Genomic DNA, 22,982 nt, shown 5'->3' on the forward strand with positions numbered 1-22,982 from the left:
GACTAAATCTCTGTTACTCTGTGATCCCAAGATCCTGCTCAGTTGTCGATGCTGTCGACACAAGAGAAGTAAAGTCTTGATGTAAAAGGGTAATATGGAACTGAAAGACACAATCGTAGGCACGATGATGAATAGCAAAGGTGGTGACTCTGCTACAAAAAGACACACATATATATATACATTTAGTTTTGGTAGCAAAGACTTTGGTATTCCTGGTGGCTGAAGTTTTTCAATATCTATCAGTGAAGTTACGGCAGTGACCGACAGTGTCCAACCGACAATGAAATATATTCTGCAAAGTTATTATGTATCCTCTCTCTCTCTCTCTCTCTCTCTCTCTCTCTCTCTCTCTCTCTCTCTTAATAAATAATCGATGAAAAACCGTCCATATTATGCAAAAGTCACACAATTCTTCGTCCAATTCTTTTAGTATTGGTCACAAGAAATGGACTGAACATCAGCCAATTAATAGTCTGCAAGTGGAAATCTCATAAAACCAATTGGTATGACATTGTAAGTGGTAACTTCAATTCAAGAGACATAGTTAGTGAGGCCATGACCAAAATGCAGAGCAAGGTCGGCTCTCCTCATTACATATTTTTTAGAATATTTTCTAAACTTCTTGTCGTCGTGACGTGTTATATTTAGTAAGGATTCGCTAGCTCACCGGAAACCGTGTGCCTATCCGTTATCTCGTCCACAGAGAATGCTATTTTCTCCTCTTACCATGTTCGAGGAGTACGTTGATGTGAAATACATGGAGCACATATGTAGCTTTAAAACGACCTAGTTTCAAGGCGGTATTCTTGGCCCAACTTGGAATGTCAAAATGCTTATAGATGTGTTTCGTTTTTTCAAATGATTGTTCAGAAAGCACTTTTTATTAAGGCAGTAGTTGACCACAGTTAGGGGCTTAACTGATAAGAAAGTGAGAAACGTCATGTGTCGAAAGCTACGACGCATATCCAGCAGAAGGAGGCTATCCCACTGACGTACATGACTGAAGCTGAAACAAACATGCTGACGTTTGGTTCCAGCAAAGTTTCCGCAATGGAGGTGATGTAACTGAGAAGAAAAAGTAAATGAAGCCAGGTTCCTTCCTGGAGGACTACTCGGCTCCTTCGACAGCAGAGGGAATGCCAAACGAAGCAGGAGACGCCGCCGACGTTGATTTCGTGGAAAGCGTAATCCAGCTTAATTAAAATGCGAGATTCCTCTATTCCTAGAATTCCCGTCAACGCCTTCACTTCCTCTGGTTTCACGAAATTTGTTTGAGTTGGTTTGACCCTGAAACATCAGAGGTCGCATATTTTCGATAATGGAATAAACGTTCTACTTAGCATATATACTTTTGTGATTTCCTTTTCAAATCGATGAATTTTAATGTCTCTGCCCTACTAAATAAGCTTGCCATGTCCGACGTTCAAGATCATATGTGCTCTAAAGGTTCATTTTTATCGACAATTTATGCTGTATGACCCAAAAAACACTGTCATTTATTGACTTTTGAGTGCTCTAAGCAGGGGCATACTCAGTTCTTGGTGAAATTGTCATATACTTATAAAGATTCTACTGTGCTGTGTCTGGAGCACAACTGCAGGGCTTTACGAGGAGCTTGTAACATTTTCCGCGACTTCATTCCCGTCTCTAGGGTATAGGGTATGAAGGTGCATGTGGATTTTTTGTAGAGTTGGGAGATAAAGCATACTTATATATTTTCTTGCAATACGAGAAAAATCTAGATACTTATGTCATTGGAATCATTGTGGAGCATTTCAGCCGCTAAGGTTCGGTTCGGTCTATCTGTCTGCCTGTTTAACTAAATTGCCTGATGGAACTTTATGAAACTTTAAAAACAAGATTAACCGGAAATCAATATATATTCTTTATCATTATCTGAAGTTTCATGTGCTGGTTTATTCAGTGATATTTTACCTCGTGTAGAAGATTATATATCTGCAGATTTCAATTAATAAGATTAATGTCCGCTGCAGTGCCACATTGTTCGTAAACCTGTCAGTAGAGCGGACATTTTTTCTTAAAAAAAAAAAATCATTATATTAACCTCTTTACAGGAAACATTTCCTGTTGAGTATGTGAGTATTCTTTATGAATACTCTGTTCAATTACTGGAATCCTCTAGCTAAACTTTCATTTTAAGGACCATATAAAAAGGGGTTAAAGCTGGGAAGATGAAGAAGATTTAATTTTTGGAATGCTGTAGTTGACCTGATAGGTAACTCTTCTAGTTCTCGAGTGGGTACATTGCAAGTGTTCTCACGTGAGTTATCACAGGAAGCAATACTCTGTTATTAAGGCATATTCAAGGCTGAGAGATCATCATTTAAAGATTCAGGCACACTCATTTGGCTTTATTTTTTTCATAAACAGGTCTGCCAGTCCTTATGAAGTAGGAGTATCATCTTCATTTTGTTGGTGTACAAATCATCAGACACAAATGATAAAGATACAAAACTATGTGTCGGGATTTTCTCCGACTTTTATTATTTTTGTTCTGATTCGTGCCCTGATGTTATGGGCCGATGACAAGGCCTTGAGGAGGCGCACTCTCTAAAACTATCTGGGTGTGATTCAATAAAATTTGGTCAACAAAATACAGTTTTATTACAAAAAATAAACATTTAAACACATTAACAATACACTAAACATGAATGAAAGAGCATCACGGGCGGCTAAGCCAATGTGCATTAAGAACCAACACTGAAATTGACGTTACTAGCAAAATTCCACTGCACACGCAGTTTCTTACTACTCTCATTAATTCAATTCAAGGAACCTGAAAGCTCTCATGGCTTTGTTACGTGGTAGCCCTTAGGGTCTTTGATATCATGTGCTTGAAAAGCACTAAGTCTACGGCTGGACGAAAAAAACACAATAAATCGAGACCCATTTACTCTAAATCACAAATAAATGACATTCTTACACTTGCAGCTTTCGTTTGCTGCGCAAATCAAGTCCCTCATCGCAGGGATGACACATCTATACATGGATAAAGATAACTTACAGTTACGGCGGAATTCGACCTGGCATGGCGATGGCTGGGAGCCGGAGAATCGAGAGACACACTAAAACATCACGGTACTTACGACGTTCAGGACTAGGGCAGGAATGAGGCGTAGCTTCGCCCTACTTCAAAGGAAACTTACACTTTCCCGTGTAAACTACAGAATCCTTGTAATTCAGGCGGGAATCATCGCTTATTTAGGCATTACGGAGATCAATGAATCTACTTTACTTGTGAATGGGAAGAATGACAGTTAAGTTATCATCTGGGATCAATGAATTGACTCAAAGTTCTGGCTGAAGGCCGTAATCTGCAAATTCTTGAATGGCTACGGAGTCCTTGGCTCCAAATCTCTACATAGACAATTTAGCTCATACTAGGGAATAGCAAATCATATTCATTAATGAAAATTCATGGTGTCTTCATTACTATAAGACGCGCTCCTTCCCGGTAGGCTCCACTTTGGAGGGGTGCCGATCATAAAAATATTTGCCAAAAATACACTAATCAAGACAGGCTAATGAATTTATCAGGCATTATTAGCACTATAATAACGCATATTCTCTGTGAGTTTTATCATCCTACAGTGAAAATAAATGATTTTAAGAAAAAAATGATTTTAAGAAAAAAAATGTACTGAAGGTCATTTGGTGATCGGTGAGAAACTACAGTCTTGAATAGAAATTCGGTCTGACAGAATGTTGGTATATCCCCTGGGAGCATGCACATAAATCATTATCAAAATATAACAGTAAATAAGCACGTAACAACAACAAAAAAGAGAGCAACAACGCAGCCGATAAATATGGAAATCGCAAATATAAAAAAAATAGTATAGTATCCCTCTAAATTGGTCGATGTCTTTTCTACGTTTTCTACGAGTAGTTTCATCTCAGAGAACCATTTTAGGGGTGTCTAAACAAATTTTTCAAGTTTCTTGTCCTCAGAAAAAATCGCTTTTTCTCTGGTTTGGCTTTTTCGGGAAGGGGGGGGGTTTTCTTTGATTGTCCTACATAATATAATTGTTAGATGTTTTAGGCTATCAAGTGACATAATAACTACAATCTCTCCGAAGGTTTTGTCCCTAAATCGAGGTTTGAATTTTTTATGAATATTTCTTCCTAGCTATAGCCTTATTTTTCGGCGGGGCTTTCGCTGAACTTACCTGAAGTTGTTGCTCTTTTTTTTGTTATTACGTGCTTACTTACTGTTCTATTTTGATAATACTTTATGTGCATGCTCCCAGGGGATATACAAACATTCTGTCAGACCGAATTTCTATTCAAGACTGTAGTTTCTCACCGATCATCAAATAACCTTCAATACAAAGGGCCCTGAATTTCACATTTTTTTTCATAAAATCATTTATTTTCCCTGTAGGATGATAAAACTCACAGAGAATATGCGTTATTATAGTGCAAATAATGCCTGATAAATTCATTAGCCTGTCTTGATTAGTGTATTTTTGGCAAATATTTTTACGATCTCTTACGATCGGCACCCCTCCAAAGTGGAGCCTACCCTTAAGAATTACGTCTTAACTCTGTCGCGTATTGGACAGCTTTCTGCTCAATGAATTGCCCGCGAGATCCCTGTCTTGCCCCAATTTAACGCAACACTTGTGAAGTTAAATGGCGGGGATTTCGAATGATCAGTTCGAAATTCCCGACATACTCGACACCCGAAGTATGGGGCGTTGAATTGTTGGACAATTCAGGAAAGACTGAGCTCGGGGGGGGGGGGGGAGTAACCACTCCACTACTCAGTCAGGCTTGCTGCGTAGTGCTCCACAGCGACTCTAACAGAGTACACAAAAAACATGACATGGCAAAAAAAAAAATACATCAATATTCCACCCGGGGTAATCAATGTCACACATATACAAATAAAATATCAATGGCAGATGTATATATATATAAATGTACCCATACACATAAGTTAGACATGAATCAGCATAGAAACTCAATAGGCAATGGGCCTGCAATAAGATCAAAAGCATAAATGGAAAATCACAATCAAGGAAACATGAATATACACTCTCATAAGGCAATCTGCCTTTACTCAATCAATGGCATGAAAAAGGAAACAGTCATGTATGTACAACTTTGTATGCAACAAGCATAGACTTTAGGCACTCGCCTCAAAATGCAATACAACATGCAAGAGAAACTTCTATATTAGGCTCTTCACCTTCAACTCACGCTTCTATAAAGCAATATGTTCAACTCAATAAGCATTTCTCAAATTCAAATAGGAACACTCATAAGGCACTCTGCCTTCAACATTCTTCATGCAACACGCATTATGCTTGTTGCACACATTCTAGAGTTATTATTGAAGGCGTGCTTTAACAACTCCAGAATGCGCGCAACAAGCATAATCAGATCGACAGGCCATTCGCCTTTAATGAAACATAGATTATAACTGATTCAGTATGTACTCTTTCACGGGACACATGCCCTCAAAACTCTTTCACTTCTCTATAAGAAGTACTCATTACTCATATACATTTTGGTAATTTACCTTGAGGGTGGGGGCTATCTCCGCACAATGCTCGACATGTTTGCACAAGAGGGGGCCTCCCACTACCTTACGATAACCCGACGCACTTCCATCCTCTGAGGATTCAACTCACCTACACTTACTTGGGTCCACCCTCCCTGCCTACCTGAATAAGGGACCTTCCCGTTTTCTTTCACTGTTTCTAGCTATAACTTAGATATAGTCGCTTTCCATTAAGCGCTTCATTAACTCGCGCTGCTTAGCAGCAGCCTTTCTCAAAGGGCGTGCAGAACGTCTTTGTCCGCCTAACTGAACGTCAATGTCACTACCACTCGATACCTGAGTATCATTCACTTCAGCACTCTCACTTACTGCATTGGTATCGCTCAAATCGTTACCAATATCGTCAGTGTCTTCTATGTCACTCAAGACCTTTGTGGCTGGTTGTTCGGATGTTGCAGCCAGTGCCATCCCTTGGTCGTCCCCAGACGTCACAACATTTCCTGGAACACCTACTGCTGGGCTGTACGCTCCCTCGTCTCGGACCTCTTCGTTGCCGTCATCGTCACACACCATCTCCTCCGTCGCACCATCAACATCGTCACGCCGTTTGTCTCCAACGCCATCATCGTCATCTGAGGGGGCAAGTTCCAGGGGGACCAAGTTGCTGACAGCACGCAGGGACTCAACATCTTCGAACAATACCTTGGCCGAACGCACGACACCGTCGTCGTCCAGGTACGTCTCCACAACACGTCCAAGGGGCCACGTTGCCCGCTTTTGATTTTCTTGCTTTACTAACACGATGTCTCCGGGGTGCAGCTTGGTGGGTTCCCCAGACTGACAATCGTGTCGGGCTCTTAGGCACTTATGTACTCCTTCCTCCACCTCTCCCGGAAGGCTTTCAAAGTGTCTGTTAGCTTTAGATATCGATCCCGTAGCCTCCGGGAGGTGAAGGTAGCATTAAGGTCTTCATCTGGCAAAACAGGTGCCATTAAGTTAATTAAGTGACCTCGCACTAAATGAGAGGGGGTGAGGGACCTCGTCCTCGCACTTGTCACCGCTATACATCAACAGCCTACTATTAACTACCGCCTCCTCCTCTTTCACTAGAGTTAATACGTGGGCCTCCGGCAGATACTTTCTCCCGAGGGCAATCTGAAGGGCACGCTTCGTAACACCAATCAGACGTTCGAAAAAACCGCCTTTCCACGGTGCATGGGGGGTTTGAAATCCCCATTCTACGCCAGTCCTCCTCAGGAACTGCTGGACTTCATCCTCTTCATAAAGTCCCTGAAGGAGGTTGCTGGCCGTCTTGAACGTTTGGTGGTTATCAGAAGTGATTAAGGTCGGGGCTCCATGCGTAGCACTGAATCTTCAAAGAGCTAGAACAAATTCCTCCGCTTCCAAGGAGGGGCAGAAATCTAAATACATGGCCCTGGTGGCCATGCACGTCACGATAAGGATATAGCCTGGTCGTGTTTCTGTTTGTATGGCCGCGGTGTGGTCCACGCCGACTGCGGCAAATGGTTTCTGCAAGGTGATCCTTTCCTTCATTAGGGGGGGTGGTGATGGTTGTCTCATCAGCGGTTGGAAGGCTAGCACACACTCTGGACACTTTCGTACTGCTTGCTTAGCAATAGACCTCAGGCCCGGCGTCCACCATTTCTGTCGAAAAATCGCCTTTAGCGTATTGACATTACAATGGAGGTGCAAACAATGCAAATACTTTAAGTATGCTCTGACTAAGTGTCCCTTAGCAGGTAAAAGAATCAAATGTTTCATCTCTTCAATTTGGGACACTCGTCCCCTAGTGCAAATTAATTTATCTTCTATAATTAAATTTAATTGACTCACAAAATTCAATATCTCACGAGGGGGTCTGACCTCACCCTCCAAATATGCATACACAGTAGGTAAATAGAATCTTTGCTCTAATAAGACAAGAGCTCGAAAAGGATCCCTTTTCACTTTTGCAAACTTTAACACTAATCTGGTTACTCTAATCAAAATTCGGAACTCAACCTCCCTGAGTAGTAGTTCCCATATCCCTCCTGGGGGAATAGACCTTGTTTCTTCCCTCAGTTCCTGCACCGCCGCTACCACGGTTCTGATATTCGTTAGATCTGCCTCTTTGAAAGGAACAGGCTCTCCTGGGATTCCCAAGAACTCTGGACCCTGGCGCCAAAGAGGGTTCTGCTGCAATTGCTGGATTTTTGCGCCCCTAGACAAGACATCAGCAGGATTCTGTTTGCTGGGCACATACTTCACACTGAAATCACAAATCTGGCGGAGAAAAACAACTTCCGCCACACGGTTAGGTATAAAGATATTTTTGTTGTCCTTGGCATCCGGGGATGCCACCCAGGCTAATGCAACTTTGCTATGACAGATACTAATCTCTTGTGGCTCTATTAGCCCTTTAATCGTTTTCGCTAGCCTACAACCTAGCAGCAAAGCTAAAAGTTCTAATTTAGGGATGGTGATCTTGAGCATCCCTTTCGGAGTGATTCTCATTTTGCTGGTGAGTAATATTACGTTACTTTCTTTATCTCTGACATACGCTACAGCACCGTATGCCCTACTACTGGCATCGGTGAATATATGGAGTTCGGATCTTCTTACTCCTGCCGCTCTAGGAAATGTTAAATCACTGACTGATTTCAACTCTGCTAACAGTTCTCGCGCTTCTTTAGCCTTTTCCTTACATAACACGTCATCCCATCCAATCTCTTCTTCCCAAAGTTGTTGGAGAAACAGCTTTCCCCTAACAAATAAAGGACTGACCAGACCAAGCGGATCGTAAATTGACATTAGCAAAGATAGTACCCTACGTTTCGTAGGTACCCATCCCTCCCCCAATTCCCGAATCCTCTCACTTTCTTTCACACACAGACAGTCCACGTCTCGAGCCCATCTCAGCCCGAGCACGCTCACATTCACAGGTTCTTTCCACTCTCTCTCGCTATCGAAGGCTATACTGTTCGTTGCCCACCCTTCTAACGGCATTCTGGCCCTATCCAAAATTGCATGGACAGATTCTTGTTCTTTTTTCATCTCATCCAGACTTTCAAAGGTACTAACATAGTTATCAACGTAAAATGACTTGCTTAATTCAGATCTTCCTTCTAAACTAAAATGATGACTCAATACTTGTTGTAACAAAAAGGGACTAGCCGTGATGCCGAACACCAGGACTCTGAAAGCGAAGGTCAGCGCTCGACCTGCTACCTCTGGCCACAGGAATCTTGTATATTTGGCATCACGGGGATCTAATAGTACTCTATGAAATGCTTTGCTTATGTGTGCAAGCATGGCGTATTTATTCATTCGAAACTTTAGAAGCAAATTATAGGCCAACTCTACTAAATTAGGCCCAGGTAACAGGCATTCATTTAAGGATTTATTATTCTTAGCTTTGGATGAGGCATTGAATACGATTCTAAGGGGGGTCGTGCTACTATCTTTTTTAATGCCGAAATGTGGCATGTAGTATCCTTCTATTTTTGGATCTTTTACTTCATATATAAATCCTGCCTCCAGGTATTTGTCGATCACTCCTTGATATTGATTATAGTAGTCCTTGTCTTTCTGAAATTTGGTTTGCAGCGAATCCAGCTGTGCTACAGCATTTCTAAAGTTTGTTTCTGGCCTACCTTCTGAACGGAACGGCAAATTAACCTGATATCCCTCAGGCTTCTTCGTTACACTCTGTGAAACCTTTCGCATGGCTTCCGCTTCGCAGACAGTGTACTGCTCGGATGGGGCGATGCCTGCGGTATCCAAATGCCACCATTCATCAACATCAAATGCAATTGGTTTGCTCGCGACCCTACATACCCTGAGCGTTCTCACATGATCTATCTTGTGACCTTCTAATAGCCACTGTGGCACTCTCCCATATGGCGACATGCCATTATGGGTCAGAAAAAGACTTATCCCGTCGATCTTTTCTACTCCAATAATGAAATAATTAAAATAGTCTGCACCCACAAGAATGTGCACGTTTCGTAACTTATCGCTCTTACTGTCAGGATCTGCTAACGTGACTCCCTTCCCTACTAGGTGTTGTCTTACTCTTACATAACCTGCGTTATGAATCGGGACGTCTACGTTCTCGTGAACAACTAGTTTCATTCGAACAATTCTATTACCCATCTCTACCCAGCAACTCACAACGTCATACTGGCCACTGATTTCTGCTGAACCAAAGGGAGCAATGTTCAACGCCACTTTGCCTACCACTGGCAGGCCTAACTGCTTTGCAGTTTTAGCGGAGATAAAGCTTCGTTGACTCCCAGTGTCCAAAAACAAGCGAACCCGTTTACTCCCCTGCTTGTGAAGGATCTCGGCCATGGCCGTTGGCAAAATCGTACAGGGAAGATCTACACTAGACGTTTGGGCTACTTTGGCGTTCTTACACGGTTTTGATTCTACTTTCTCTTTGGGCGGATGGGGGTTTCTATCGTGCTGCCTGGGCGTCGCATTTACTACAGGGCGGGAGGTTGTAGTTTGACTGTTACTTACTAAACTGGGATTATTTCAGGACGAAGTGGAGGGAACTGAATGTGCTTTTCTGAAGCTGCTATTATCACAAATGGAAGTATTATGATTATTTCCACAACTTTTACATGAATTGGGGTTAGGGCATCTATCACTAAGGTGACCTGACTGAAGGCAATTAAAACACAGGCCCCTCCTTAGTAGAATGTGGCGTCTGGCAGCCACGTCACTTACTCGGCGGTATCCGTGAGGCGGGTGCCATTCATTGCAAAAGGGACAAGAATTATTCTGCATGGGTTTCGTTTTGGGTCTAACGCTGACATCGTTTTTCTTATCAATGCTCAGTGATCACTGTTAACGCAAACCTGAACTTCTTCAGCTCTACGGGGTTCAACGAGGGTACGAATATGTTGGCAAGTTTTCGATGCAAGATCACGAGCGTTTGGTGTACATTAGTAATCCATATTGCTTATCCAAGAGATCTAACGCTACCTGGTAATTCGCGGCGGTTACACTTAGGGATTTAACGATCCTAAGCGGATCCCTGCCCAGAGTCCCTAACAAGTAAGTAAATTTGGACACGTCGTCCAAATCTGCCCTTCGATCCACGTGGATCGTGAACAATTCTCTGTAAGAAGCATATTCCTGCACTTCCCCTTCAAAAGTGGGGAGAGGCAGCAGTTTCAATTTGGGGAGGGAAACATTCCCTGTCTGAGTGACTTTCAGTTTATCGATTCGATTCAACAAAAGGGTAGAAGCTTGAACAGCTTCTGCTAAGGCTTGCCTGATTCTGGCATCTAAGCTAGATTCTAACTTTACGACTTGACGTTTGTACAGCTCTTGAAGCTGACCTTCTTCTTGTCTCAACTGCGCGACCAAATTTTGGTACACGCTCTCAGAATATGTTTCTACTAACGCACGCTGTGATTCGGCCAGTAAGTCCGCTGTGAGACTCAGGGAGGCCTCGATGTGGACAATCATAGCCACTGCCATTTTGGATTATTTACTCTCCTTCTTGGGGGGGGTTATGCAAACTAGGAAATGAGGATTTTTCTTACGTTAGGAAGACGGGGTACAAAGACTAGTGGCACGTGTTGCTAATTGCACATCGGAACAAGCTGAGCTTAGTTGTTTTGTCTGTCTCTCTCTCTCCTGATCAATCTCATCAAACGATTGAGGAACGCGTTACGGATTTCTGAATCAATATGGACTTCGTCCCTTTGTTTGCCTTCGCGGTAGGCACGAGAGTTCATAGGCAAGTGTCGGACTCCGTACCGACTTCTTTTTAGCAGTATTTGGAGATTCTCGCATTACAGTTCTTTACTTTATTGACATATTCAACGGAATTGATAGCAAAACGATTATCAGGGAGATACTCTCTGATCTCTGCATCGCAGATAGCAATGATTTCACAAATTTTCCTCAAGCATTTGATAAGAGTACGTAAATTATCCCAAACGGTATTGGGGTGATCGATTGCCAGGTCGTTTCCTCCTATATATAACACAACCAACTCATACCGTCTCTGCCAGAATGATAGACTACTATCTAAAAATTGATTGACCAGACCTCCTGGCCTTCTATAGATCTCAATCTGGTTATCTGAGCACTGTGGCCGATTCGGTGGGAGCTGACTGTGTCCTATCAGGGCTACCCTATAGACCATACTTTATTGAAATTTCCCTTCAAGCTCTAGAGAGCACTTGTCATCAGGTTCGAAGGACCAAATGTCGGGATTTTCTCCGACTTTTATTATTTTTGTTCTGATTCGTGCCCTTATGTTATGGGCCGATGACAAGGCCTTGAGGAGGCGCACTCTAAAACTATCTGTGTGTGATTCAATAAAATTTGGTCAACAAAATACAGTTTTATTACAAAAAATAAACATTTAAACACATTAACAATACACTGAACATGAATGAAAGAGCATCACGGGCGGCTAAGCCAATGTGCATTAAGAACCAACACTGAAATTGACGTTACTAGCAAAATTCCACTGCACACGCAGTTTCTTACTACTCTCATTAATTCAATTCAAGGAACCTGAAAGCTCTCATGGCTTTGTTACGTGGTAGCCCTTAGGGTCTTTGATATCATGTGCTTGAAAAGCACTAAGTCTACGGCTGGAAGAAAAAAACACAATAAATCGAGACCCATTTACTCTAAATCACAAATAAATGACATTCTTACACTTGCAGCTTTCGTTTGCTGCGCAAATCAAGTCCCTCATCGCAGGGATGACACATCTATACATGAATAAAGATAACTTACAGTTACGACGGAATTCGACCTGGCATGGCGATGGCTGGGAGCCGGAGAATCGAGAGACACACTAAAACATCACGGTATTTACGCCGTTCAGGACTAGGGCAGGAATGAGGCGTAGCTTCGCCCTACTTCAAAGGAAACTTACACTTTCCCGCATAAATTACAGAATCCTTGTAATTCAGGCGGGAATCATCGCTTATTTAGGCATTACGGAGATCAATGAATCTACTTTACTTGTGAATGGGAAGAATGACAGTTAAGTTATCATCTGGGATCAATGAATTGACTCAAAGTTCTGGCTGAAGGCCGTAATCTGCAAATTCTTGAATGGCTACGGAGTCCTTGGCTCCAAATCTCTACATAGACAATTTAGCTCGTCTTCATTACTATAAGACGCGCTCCTTCCCCGCCAGGCATTTAAGAATTATGTCTTAACTCTGTCGCGTATTGGACAGCTTTCTGCTCAATGAATTGCCCGCGAGATCCCTCAGTCTTGCCCCAATTTAACGCAACGCTTGTGAAGTTAAATGGCGGGGATTTCGAATGATCAGTTCGAAATTCCCGACACTATGAATGATAATAATTGCATTAAAATGTATATAACATAAAAGGCTAGATTACTGGACGATCATCATTGCCAGTGGCTCTGGGATTTTCTGATTATTCTGGGGATCCCTCACCTTCGTCCTCTTGGCCTTCAAGTCCACCTAAGTTTTTCGACAAAGTTGTCATTTCGTGTTTCTCCATCGACATTAGTTCCAAATCATCTTAGAAACAAAGATCTGTAATTGAGTAAACGCAAGATTAATGTAAATGTTGTTTTGATGCATTTCGTGATACATAATGTTTTTGCAAAAGTATTTAGCAAAATTTTCTGGAGACATAAGGTCCCTCTGCAGAGACAAGAAGAGGCTGGGAGAAGACACGTGAGTCGCAGGACTACCAACTGGAACAGTAAATTGGAGGAACATAGCAAGCTTTAACCAGTCTTATCCAGAGGGGAAATAACTGTTGGAGAAAGATGTGATCATGTTGATTACATCTTAGGAAAAAAAATGACATTACCTTTCATGTTCCTTTATAGATGTGTAGGAGATTCTGCCCATTTTCATAGTTTGTCATCTTCAGTTGCAGGTGTTGAAGTTGTTTCCTCAATGTTCTTCTTCCTTACAGTGTTCAAGCCAGCTTGGCAGTTTCTGAGAAGAGTTCTCCACCTTTTCCTTTTGCACGAGAAGGCAAAGAAGATGAAAGTCCCTTGCAGTGAATTCATGATGACGAAAACATACGTCAAGAATGTGGTGCCAAAACACCATGATAAGATGTAAGTCGTCCAGGGAATGCCCATGATGACACCGAGTCTCAGATTTATCTTGAAAAGATTTCTCCTGGCACAGTTCTCCGTTACATTCCCATTTCCTTGAGATGACTTAAAAATGATCCAGGCTGTTCGAACGAAGAGAATGGTAATTATGACAACAAATGAAATCACTGGGTACACAAAGAACACTTGCAAAGACTCATTTTCTCCAAACCAACAAATCTCTCGTCCTAATTTAGGAAGTAAGGATATGTCAATACCTTCAGGTTGTATTTGATCAATGATTATGAGGACTGCAAGAGCCACTGCTGAGGTCAACCAACTAGAAACTGAGTAAAGGAGGAACCGGAACCACCCAGAGCCTTGAGCAAGGTGAAAGTCTGTAGCCATTTTTTCAAAACACCACCATGTGTCAAACCCTATGACACTCATCCAGCAGAAAGAGGCTATCCAGCTGAAGTACATGACTGAAGCTGAAACATAGCATGCTGTTGTATTTGTTTCAAGAAAAGGTCCCGTAATGAAGGTGATGTAACTGAGAAGTAACGAAATACAAAGTGAAGCCATGTTCCTTCTTGGCAGACTCCTCATTTCTTTCGATAACACAGAGATTGCCAAATGGAGCAGGAGACACACCACAGATATTGATATCAGAGAAAACGTAACCCAGCTGAGGATGGAAGATTTCTCTGTTCCTAGAGTTCCCATCAACAAAATATCCCCATGAGTTCCATTCATACTGTTGTTCCCATCCCCGAAAATCCTTTTCGGGGAATTGTCTTTTTTGATACAGAACCCATCCCTGTAGCGGTTCTCTGATAACTGGCACAAAATATCCGTCGTCTTTTCTTCAGAACAGTAATTGGGGAAGAAATCTTCATCTGCTTCACATTTTGATTTTAAATCCTGATTCGTCATTTCTGGAACTTTATACAGGATTCTAAAATCGTATCTGAATACAACGCCTTCAGCAGAAGGGTTCCAAGAGCATAGTTTAGGATGGAAAACTTTATTACAAATTGCACAAAAGATATTCCTATAATATCTGAAATTTCCTTCTATGTAACCTTTAAAGGAATTACACAAATCTTCGACTTCTTTGTCATTCCAGTTTTTAAGACATGTATCTATCTCCTCGAAACACTTCTCTAATGGTTGGTCTATAGGCTGTCTATAATAAATTTTTGTTTGACAATAGAAAGATATTTCTTCCTTACCAATCTTTACGGAAATTCTCCAGTCTTCTGATTCATCCGGAAAAGTAAGATTGAAGTCATTGCTTATGATGTTCTTGGTGGTCATGTTACAATCAGAACAGTTTTCCAGCTTTGATAGCATGCGTTCCTTTACCAGTTGTGGAAAATTTGAATCAAGATATCTCACTTTTGTGGAAGAACAACCAAACTCGTACTTCCAACCTTGGATGTGTTCAGCATCGCGATTGCAAATGGCACAATAATAATTGGGATATGTAGCGTTGGTCACTTTGCTCGTAACAGGAAGATGAAGAATAGGTGTCTTGCTGGAAGAGAAATCCAGAGGAGATGCCATTTCGCACAGCTCTTGGATCTTTTCATCTTTCCACCCTTCTGAGCACTTAACCGTCATTCTTGTTTCATAAATGCACTTCGATCTTTCTAGGCTTCTTTTCATTTCTCTTTTCTCGTAAGCAGTAGCATCATAACAACAGGTGCTGTACTTGATACAATCATCATGGCATTCACATGTTTGTGGAAAATCTACAGATTCGTTTCGCTGTTGACAGCTATAGAATCCAGGGCAAAAAGTGGAGGTGTAGGATATAAAATCATTCATTGAATAGGCCTGCACACCATTGCCGGCCACCACCAGCAAAATGAGGCCTAACGGGAGCGCCATTGGCATTCACTTAATTAAAAGGACTTTGTATCAACCACCGTAAACAGGTCCCGTAATGAACCAGCATGTGTTCTCTCTTCAGGACCTCAAACACAAATGCTTCTTGCTTGTGGACTTAGTGAAGATTACGTTTACCGGACGGGCGGTGGAGGTTGCCATATGACGATCCACTAGGAATACACGCTTATTGATAGATGCAGAGTAAATTGTTCATCTTATAATCTACGCCAGCCTTAAGCTGACTATGGTATAGCTTTGACAATGTATGGAGTGAAATTCTCCATTATAAATAATTTTATCAGGCTGTTTTAATGAAGTAGACTGGTTCTAGTTTTTCAGTTGTTTTATTGTTAAATAAAACAGCAAAGGTAAGAGGCCCCAACAAAATTAGCTTTATGCTTCTCTCTCAATAATAATGATCGGAATTATGATTTCACGATTCTCATTTGTTTTTCATATTGCATATACATCGCTCGTAAAATCATTCATGTTTCCCAACGTAGTCGTGAATTTGTCCATTGATGGCCTGAGTGTCGCTCTGTACTCAAAAAATCATCTTGGAGATGTTTAATTATTTGTTATTATTATAGGCATTTTGCAGTTCAATCCCTACCTATTATCCCTTAGGATTTCATCTCCTGCAGGGTGACCCTTATCAAGATGTTTCAGTTTTACCCAGTATGCCAGTATCTTATATTCTATTTTAATTCTAATAGGTTCAGTTTACTTTCTACCTGTAATTACATAATTGGTGAAGTACTTTTTGCTCCTAGTGCTCTTCTTATTGCGACATTTTGGATGACCTCGAGCTTCTCTAGATTGCTTTTTACTGCAGATGAGTATACCTCAATTCCACATTCTAAGTATTTTACATAATATATTTGTTTGTAAAACTTTATCAGGGGTTTCCTGAAAGCGCTCCAAAGAGTTTGAGAAAATAGCCTTTAACATAATCAACCTCTGATAGCGACGTTGATTTACATAATTAATACGATCAGTCCAAGTTAGTGTAGGGCTGTCCCATATGAAGCCGAAATATTTGTACTTACTTGTCCATTCTATTACATTGTTTGCTATTTGTATAGTGCATAACCTTTGTCTTGTTGGTATTAATTTTTAGTCCCCACCTCTTGGTCCACTCATAAACTTTCTCTGGAGCTTTTCTATTAACCTACAAGTTATTTCAAAGGAGTCCGCTGTAACATAATAACATATAATATCATCCGCCAATTCTATGCTTGTTACTGGATCAACATTTGGTATGTGACTCATCTTGATATTAAAGAGAATAGGACTCAGTACTGACCCTTGTGGAACTCCAGCTAGAGTACTTATGTTCCACATTAACCACATATTCTCTATTTTTTAAGAAACTTTCATTCCATGCCACTAATCTTCCACTAGCCATTTTTGTTAATTTGTATAACAATGCTGTGTGGTTAACTGTCATAGGCACCTTGCAAGTCAAAGAAGATAATCACTGTAACTCTACAATTTTCTAGTGATACTCTAATTTCATACTCTAATTTTATTAGTTGATCTAGTGTGTTTCTCGTTTTCTTCTATTATCCAGTACATACGTCTTAATACCATCCTTACCAAGACATGATAGTAGTGCGATTGGTCTGTAGAATTACGGTTTTTCACCAGGTTTACCAGGTGTTAAGCATGGACAGATTAAACCTTTCCTCATATTTTGGAGTACTTTACATATTTCCAACTAACTATTGGTGTCGTTTCTCTTTGGAAAGGCTTTTTTTTTATATAAACTGGTTGTCTGTTTAATGTAGCCCTGTTGCACTTTCACCAGTAGTTCTCTGATACAGTCTTCCAGCTCAGCCATTGAGAATAACTTGCTGTTTTCCTTAAAGTCATCTTTGTTTTTTGAGTCCTCAATAAATTTAATAATTTCATTTTCATCTTCTAATTCTATCGTCACACACAAGTTTTTCCCAAAGGCTTCAGCCATTATTTCTGCCATTTCTAATGGGTCATAGGTCAGTATCTCTTCATGATTGGTTGGTGGGTGGTTCACCTTGACAGGGATTCGTTTTATTTTGCTTCTTGTACCCCAAACTTCTTTTTGTGGTGTATTCGTGTTCATTTTTCCCGTGTAATTCCTCCATGAAGTTCGCCTTGTAAATAAATTAAGTCTTTTGGCGACTGCCTCTTTTTTTTCGAAAGGTGAATTTGTTACATGTAGTTGGGTGCTTAGCAAATAACTTTTTGGCTCACGCTTGGTTTATGGTTTATACTGGTAGTATTAGGGATATATTTTGATAGGAGGGTGACCATATAGTTGTTTTTTGCATTTTATTATTTTCAGGCTTAACAGTGCGAAGAGGGTCATTACCTTTCTGACCAATGATGTTTGTCTTAGGGCAGGGGTCCCCAACCTTTTAGCATGAAAGGGCCAGATTATCATTCCAAATGTTGATCACCACCATCCAATCATCAAACATACTAAATTGCAGCCCTGTCTGTTTTTTTTTTTTTTAACTCGCATTACAGCAAAGTATATATCACAGTACTTTTGCTCTCAAATCTACAAAAAATACGCATGCAACTTGTGACGAGAACGTAGTCGTTGAAAATATACATAGCAAACCATTGCAGTTTTAATTACCAAGCTTCGCAGCAGACACCAAATTTTTTAAATATATGACAAAATCAACAGGACCTGAGCATACCGCTTCCGAGAGCACTCAACGGTCTGTATTTTGATTTATATAGATTTTTGGCATTATTCCAACCACTAGGCAACTAAGGCCATTCAGCCCTGAAACGGAAATTGACAGTAAAATGTTTGAAAGGTGTTACAGGAGGAAAATCTCGCAGTTGCACTACGAAACAATTGTTAGGAGAGGGTGGACAGTAAGTTGGAAGACAGAGAATATGAACGGAGGTACAGTAAAAGGAATGAAAGTAGTTGCAGCTAGGGGCCGAAGGGACGCTGCAAAGAACCTTAAGTAATGCCTACATTGCACCGAATGAGGTGTACTGATGGCATTACCCCCCTACAAGGTCAACAGTCTATAAATTTTATAGATTTGTGAGTCAGAGCATAAAATTTGTATGGATTGTAACCTACTGTCCAGTCTTCATGAACATTAATTATATATAGTACTATATATATATATATATATATATATATATATCTATATATATATATATATATATATATATATATATATTGTGACAAAGTGCCAAGTATCTGGTTATTACACTTACCATTCATTAATTGTTACCTCACAACAGCCAAACACCTGAACCCTCATCACAGGTACTAAACGACTGAATACTCTAAAGGCAACAGTGATCCCTTAACAACTTACCAGTATTGCAGAAAATCAGACTAAGTCCATCAAAACAGGTGCGAGGTAATCTTGTAAGTAATCAAATTAATCAAAGGGCATCACTCCATCAACAACTTTAAAAGTCTAAGTATTTCCCTGATTTCAGAAGTCTAAGTACTTCCCTGGTTCTAAGTCACTTCAAGTTAATTGAAGGAAAACAGATCAATTACCACTCTATGTTTCTACCTAACATCAATATAATCATAATTAAATACTGGTGTAAAATAAAGAAAACACTTATAAAAATTTTAAATAAAAAATTTATTATTAAACTAAAAATTTATAAGTGAAATTCACAATATCAGGGAAAATTACTGTTACTTGAAAACAAAGTAAAGTTTAATTAATACTTGAATCAATTCAGTAAAATTAAATCAAAATTAATTTATCACAAAATTCAAGAAAATTAATTTAATCAAATTCAAAAGTGTTAGGCAATAATTGAAATTCGGAAATTAATTCACAAGTACTAAACAACAATAAAACTTAAAAAGAATTCTAAGTAACTGCCAATTAATTCACAAGTATTAAATTTAATTAAATGTGCAACGATTAAGTAATGAAAATAACTAAGGCAATTAAATTGTGAATACAAATGAAAGCACAGAAAAATGTGGAAAATACCAAAATTGCAAAAAGTATTAATCTCACAGAATATAAAATAAAAACACACACTTCAATAAGAAAATGGATAAATGCACAAAACATAAAAATCACTTCAAATGAAACAAACACAAAACAAAAATTGGCAATGTGTAAAAATGTAAGTAGTACTAATGGTTATTAGTTCTCTAAACCATCGTAACTAATAGTTATTAGTTTTTACCAAACCACTGACTATTAGTTATTAGTTGCAACTAATAAAAACATAACACACTTTACCTTGGTATACCAACTTCTTTCTTCAAAAAAATTCACCAATTCACAAAAATAGGCGCCGTTACACACAATGTTTGTTCAGATTCCACAAAAAGTACTAGATAACACTAAATAAACTCTAAGAAATATCAAATCTGAAATCTGCAAGTTACGAGTGACCATTTTACGTTACGTTAATATCAATTATGGCGAGGCAGAGAGAGAGAGAGAGAGAAGTGAACGGTTTGAGGAATTAAGCCCGAATGAATTCTCTTCCTTAAGTAAGCTGGACAGTGGAGATGACACAAAACGTTTTGAGTAATAATTCTTTCTAGAAGCTTCGAAATCTGACGCAACTTTACAGATAAAATGTGAAATCTGCACGTGGTTTTCAGCAAAGACATACGCGTACGAGACGAGTATGCATTCATGTTCGTACCAGTTCAACAAAGACACTTACCCGATCAAGACAGAAATTGAGCAAAAGTCCCTATCATACGTGATGACAGAATTACCAAAACACAGCAAAGACCTCGAGGTCTCTAATCAAACGTGTTGATAGATTAGGAAAGCAAAGCAGAAACTTTGGGGTCTCTTATCGCAAGGTGTTGACATAATAGGGAAACAACACTAGCTTCGAACGGACAAAGAAAATCTCTCTCTCTTTTCATACTACGTTATATATTCTTTTACATTATGTTATGCGAAATCTGAACACACATTTTAAACATCCTAATTCTAAGCTAGCTAGGAATCTGAAAAATGTTGCACAATTCTACATAACATTTTATACAGTCTAAGAGGGGATATATGCGTTTTGAAAGTAGCAATATATAATATATATATATATATATAATATATATATATATATATATATATATATATATATATATATATATATTTATATTTATTTATATATATATATATATATATATATATATATATATATATATATATATATATATATATATATTTCATCTTCTTTCCCACCGTTATCCCTACATTAAGGGGTTGGTTGTCTGATGCGCCTTGTTCCATACAACATCAGATATGTTTATTGTTTGGCAAAGGGGTTTCTACGACCGTATGGCCTTGCTGTCATTAGCCACAGTTATTGGCGGTGGACCTCGCCTTTGACTAAAAAGTAAGACTGCACGTCAGCAGCTGCCATTTTAGTCGACTTTTCCGACACGCAAGACCTACGGTGGTAGTATTCTTACACCCCTACTACAGGTATCATATATAAATAAATATAATATATATATATATATATATATATATATATATATATATATATATATATATATATATATGTATATTGCTAGATAGATAAACAAACGTAACCAAACTAGAATATTTGGGTAACACGTTGCCTTCTTATAATGATAGCCTCAGAAACTCACACACTTTACTTTTGTATTCTTGGTTACTGTGTGCAATACATTTTCAGGTTTTTCTCCTATTTCAAATATCTGTATTTTGCAGATTTAGTCTTTCTTCTATATTTATTTTGTTCAAGCTGAGATGTCATGTTCGTGGCGTGTTTCTTAACCAAATGTGACTGTGCGATAAGATGTTACTCTTTATTTCTAATATTTCCTGTTGTGGTGTGTGGGTTCCTTTCAAAGAGATTGAAATAAAGTTAGTGCTGAAGCCTTCTTCAAATACTGTCGAGACCTTCAAACACTGCACCAGCAGCTGCTGCTGTTCATGTGAAGGCACAAAGTAGGAAATTTCTGACGCTGCATGGCTGGGTAGCTGACACGGTAAACGGTACCTTGCAACCTGTTCAGTTTTTTCAGTTAGCTAATTTGTCAGCATTAAAAACACGGATTTAATATGACAATCATTGAACCTGAAAAATTATAAAATGTATTTTTAAAATAAAAACTTCAAAAACTACAAAATAGTTCCTTATTGTTATTCTGGAAAATAAAGTATTATTTTTAGTTTATTATAAAAAAAGCTAATGTGCAAAGGTTAATCTAATTGCTACATGTAATGGAGTGTCCACAGTTTCATAAAGATAAGTAGTTAATAACAAACAGCCGACAATCAATTGTGTTGTCGACGATCTTTTCATCATCATCATCGTCGTCTTCTTCTTCTTCTTCGTCTTCTTCTTCTTCTTCTTCTTCTTCTTCTTCTTCTTCTACATGCGAAAGTTGTTTCCAATACAACTGCACCATGTCTTGTTAGGTATAGTGAATGTCTGCACTAACGCAACGGTTGCAATCTGGCCTCAATCTTCGTCACTTTTTCTCCGATGCCTCATCGTTTCCTGCAATGTTCAGGCAGTTTGTTAGTGTGCTGGATTATAAATTATGTGATATATATACATACATACATATATATATATATATATATATATATATATATATATATATATATATATATATATATATATATATATAATAAAAATTAGCCCTTAAAAACGCCAAAATATAGAGAGAAAATCTATTTTTCAGAGACTGCTGTCTCTCTTTTCAGGTAATGAATGACAAAAGTTACAGAAAAGGTGGTATTTATACCAAGAGATCCACCCACAGTTAAGCCAATTTAGGTCACTCCCACTGATAATCCTTCTTTAATCCTCTTAAGCGTTGGTTGAAGAAAACTGTATAAAAGACATCTGAATCACATGCGCCCTTTGAGATGTTCATTACCTGTTTGTTTAATTAAGGCCGATTCTATCATCTGACTCTTGTACCGACTGTTGCTGCTATAAATTATACGTGACAAATTCCAGTTTATTCTGTAATTATGAAAGTAGCTGAGTTCTGTTCCATACCCAACTGACCGTTTATGTTGTATTAATCTCTGGGGAAGTGATTTTCCTGTAAAACCGATGTAAGATTGGTCACAGTCCATGCATGGGATTTCGTAAACGCCTATGTCCTTGGGGGGATGTCTTTTTTTGGACCTCTTATCCTGTCCAGGTGTGGAATTTTTATTTTATTGTTGGGTGTCTCTCTGGTCTTGTCTTGAGGGGGTCGGTAGAAAATTACGTTTGCTTTGTGAATTGCTTTCTCAGTTATATGGTCAGGATACCTTTAAGGCGAAAGCTGCTTACGAATCAGTTCAAATTCTTTTTCCAGGAAATCTAGGGAACAAATTTGTAAGGCCCTTAAGAATAGCTAAAGTAGTGAATTCCATTGTATTCCACATAGGAAAATGAAAAAGGTATGTGTCAGAAAATGCCCAACAATTTCGTCCTCCAATGGACCTTTTCTGGGAGCGTTTATTAATAAACGCTCCAAGAAGAGGTCCACAA

At 39.3% G+C, this 22,982-nt stretch overlaps 4 protein-coding genes across 5 annotated transcripts in view; 1 reads left to right on the plus strand and 3 right to left on the minus strand.

Moving 5' to 3' along the window:
• Positions 1-22,982, plus strand: part of LOC135200074 (DNA repair protein Rev1-like) — a 690,203-nt gene that overhangs the window by 422,092 nt on the left and 245,129 nt on the right. The window lies entirely within an intron of this gene.
• Positions 5,741-9,883, minus strand: LOC135199596 (uncharacterized). The gene is made up of 2 exons (XM_064227751.1): positions 7,385-9,883; positions 5,741-6,367 (listed from the first exon to the last, which is right to left on the minus strand). Exons 1-2 carry the CDS (start codon positions 9,881-9,883, stop codon positions 5,741-5,743), a joined length of 3,126 nt encoding a protein of 1,041 aa, XP_064083821.1.
• Positions 11,888-15,672, minus strand: LOC135200073 (uncharacterized). The gene is made up of 2 exons (XM_064228356.1): positions 13,364-15,672; positions 11,888-13,080 (listed from the first exon to the last, which is right to left on the minus strand). The coding sequence occupies exon 1, from the start codon at positions 15,498-15,500 to the stop codon at positions 13,407-13,409; it is 2,094 nt and encodes a 697-aa protein (XP_064084426.1). The 5' UTR covers positions 15,501-15,672; the 3' UTR covers positions 11,888-13,080; positions 13,364-13,406.
• Positions 20,966-22,982, minus strand: part of LOC135200072 (uncharacterized) — a 58,281-nt gene continuing 56,264 nt past the window's right edge. Inside the window, exon 2 of one of the 2 annotated variants that reach the window (XR_010311199.1) lies at positions 20,966-21,989. The gene's annotated coding sequence lies outside the window, so the exon portion shown is untranslated. The remainder of the gene's footprint in view (positions 21,990-22,982) is intronic. The other variant, XR_010311198.1, reaches the window with a different exon arrangement.

Source organism: Macrobrachium nipponense, chromosome 26 (genome assembly GCF_015104395.2).
Source record: "Macrobrachium nipponense isolate FS-2020 chromosome 26, ASM1510439v2, whole genome shotgun sequence".
Lineage (NCBI taxonomy): Eukaryota > Metazoa > Arthropoda > Malacostraca > Decapoda > Palaemonidae > Macrobrachium > Macrobrachium nipponense.

Excerpts from the sequence above, each read along its gene's own strand:
- LOC135199596 (XM_064227751.1), bottom strand. The coding sequence starts at position 9,883 with ATGGCCGAGATCCTTCACAAGCAGGGGAGTAAACGGGTTCGCTTGTTT. Across the intron at positions 6,368-7,384 it reads CTCGTGAGATATTGAATTTT|TCTGGGGAACCCACCAAGCT; the intron begins GTGAGTCAATTA and ends CACGATTGTCAG.
- LOC135200073 (XM_064228356.1), bottom strand. The coding sequence starts at position 15,500 with ATGCCAATGGCGCTCCCGTTAGGCCTCATTTTGCTGGTGGTGGCCGGC.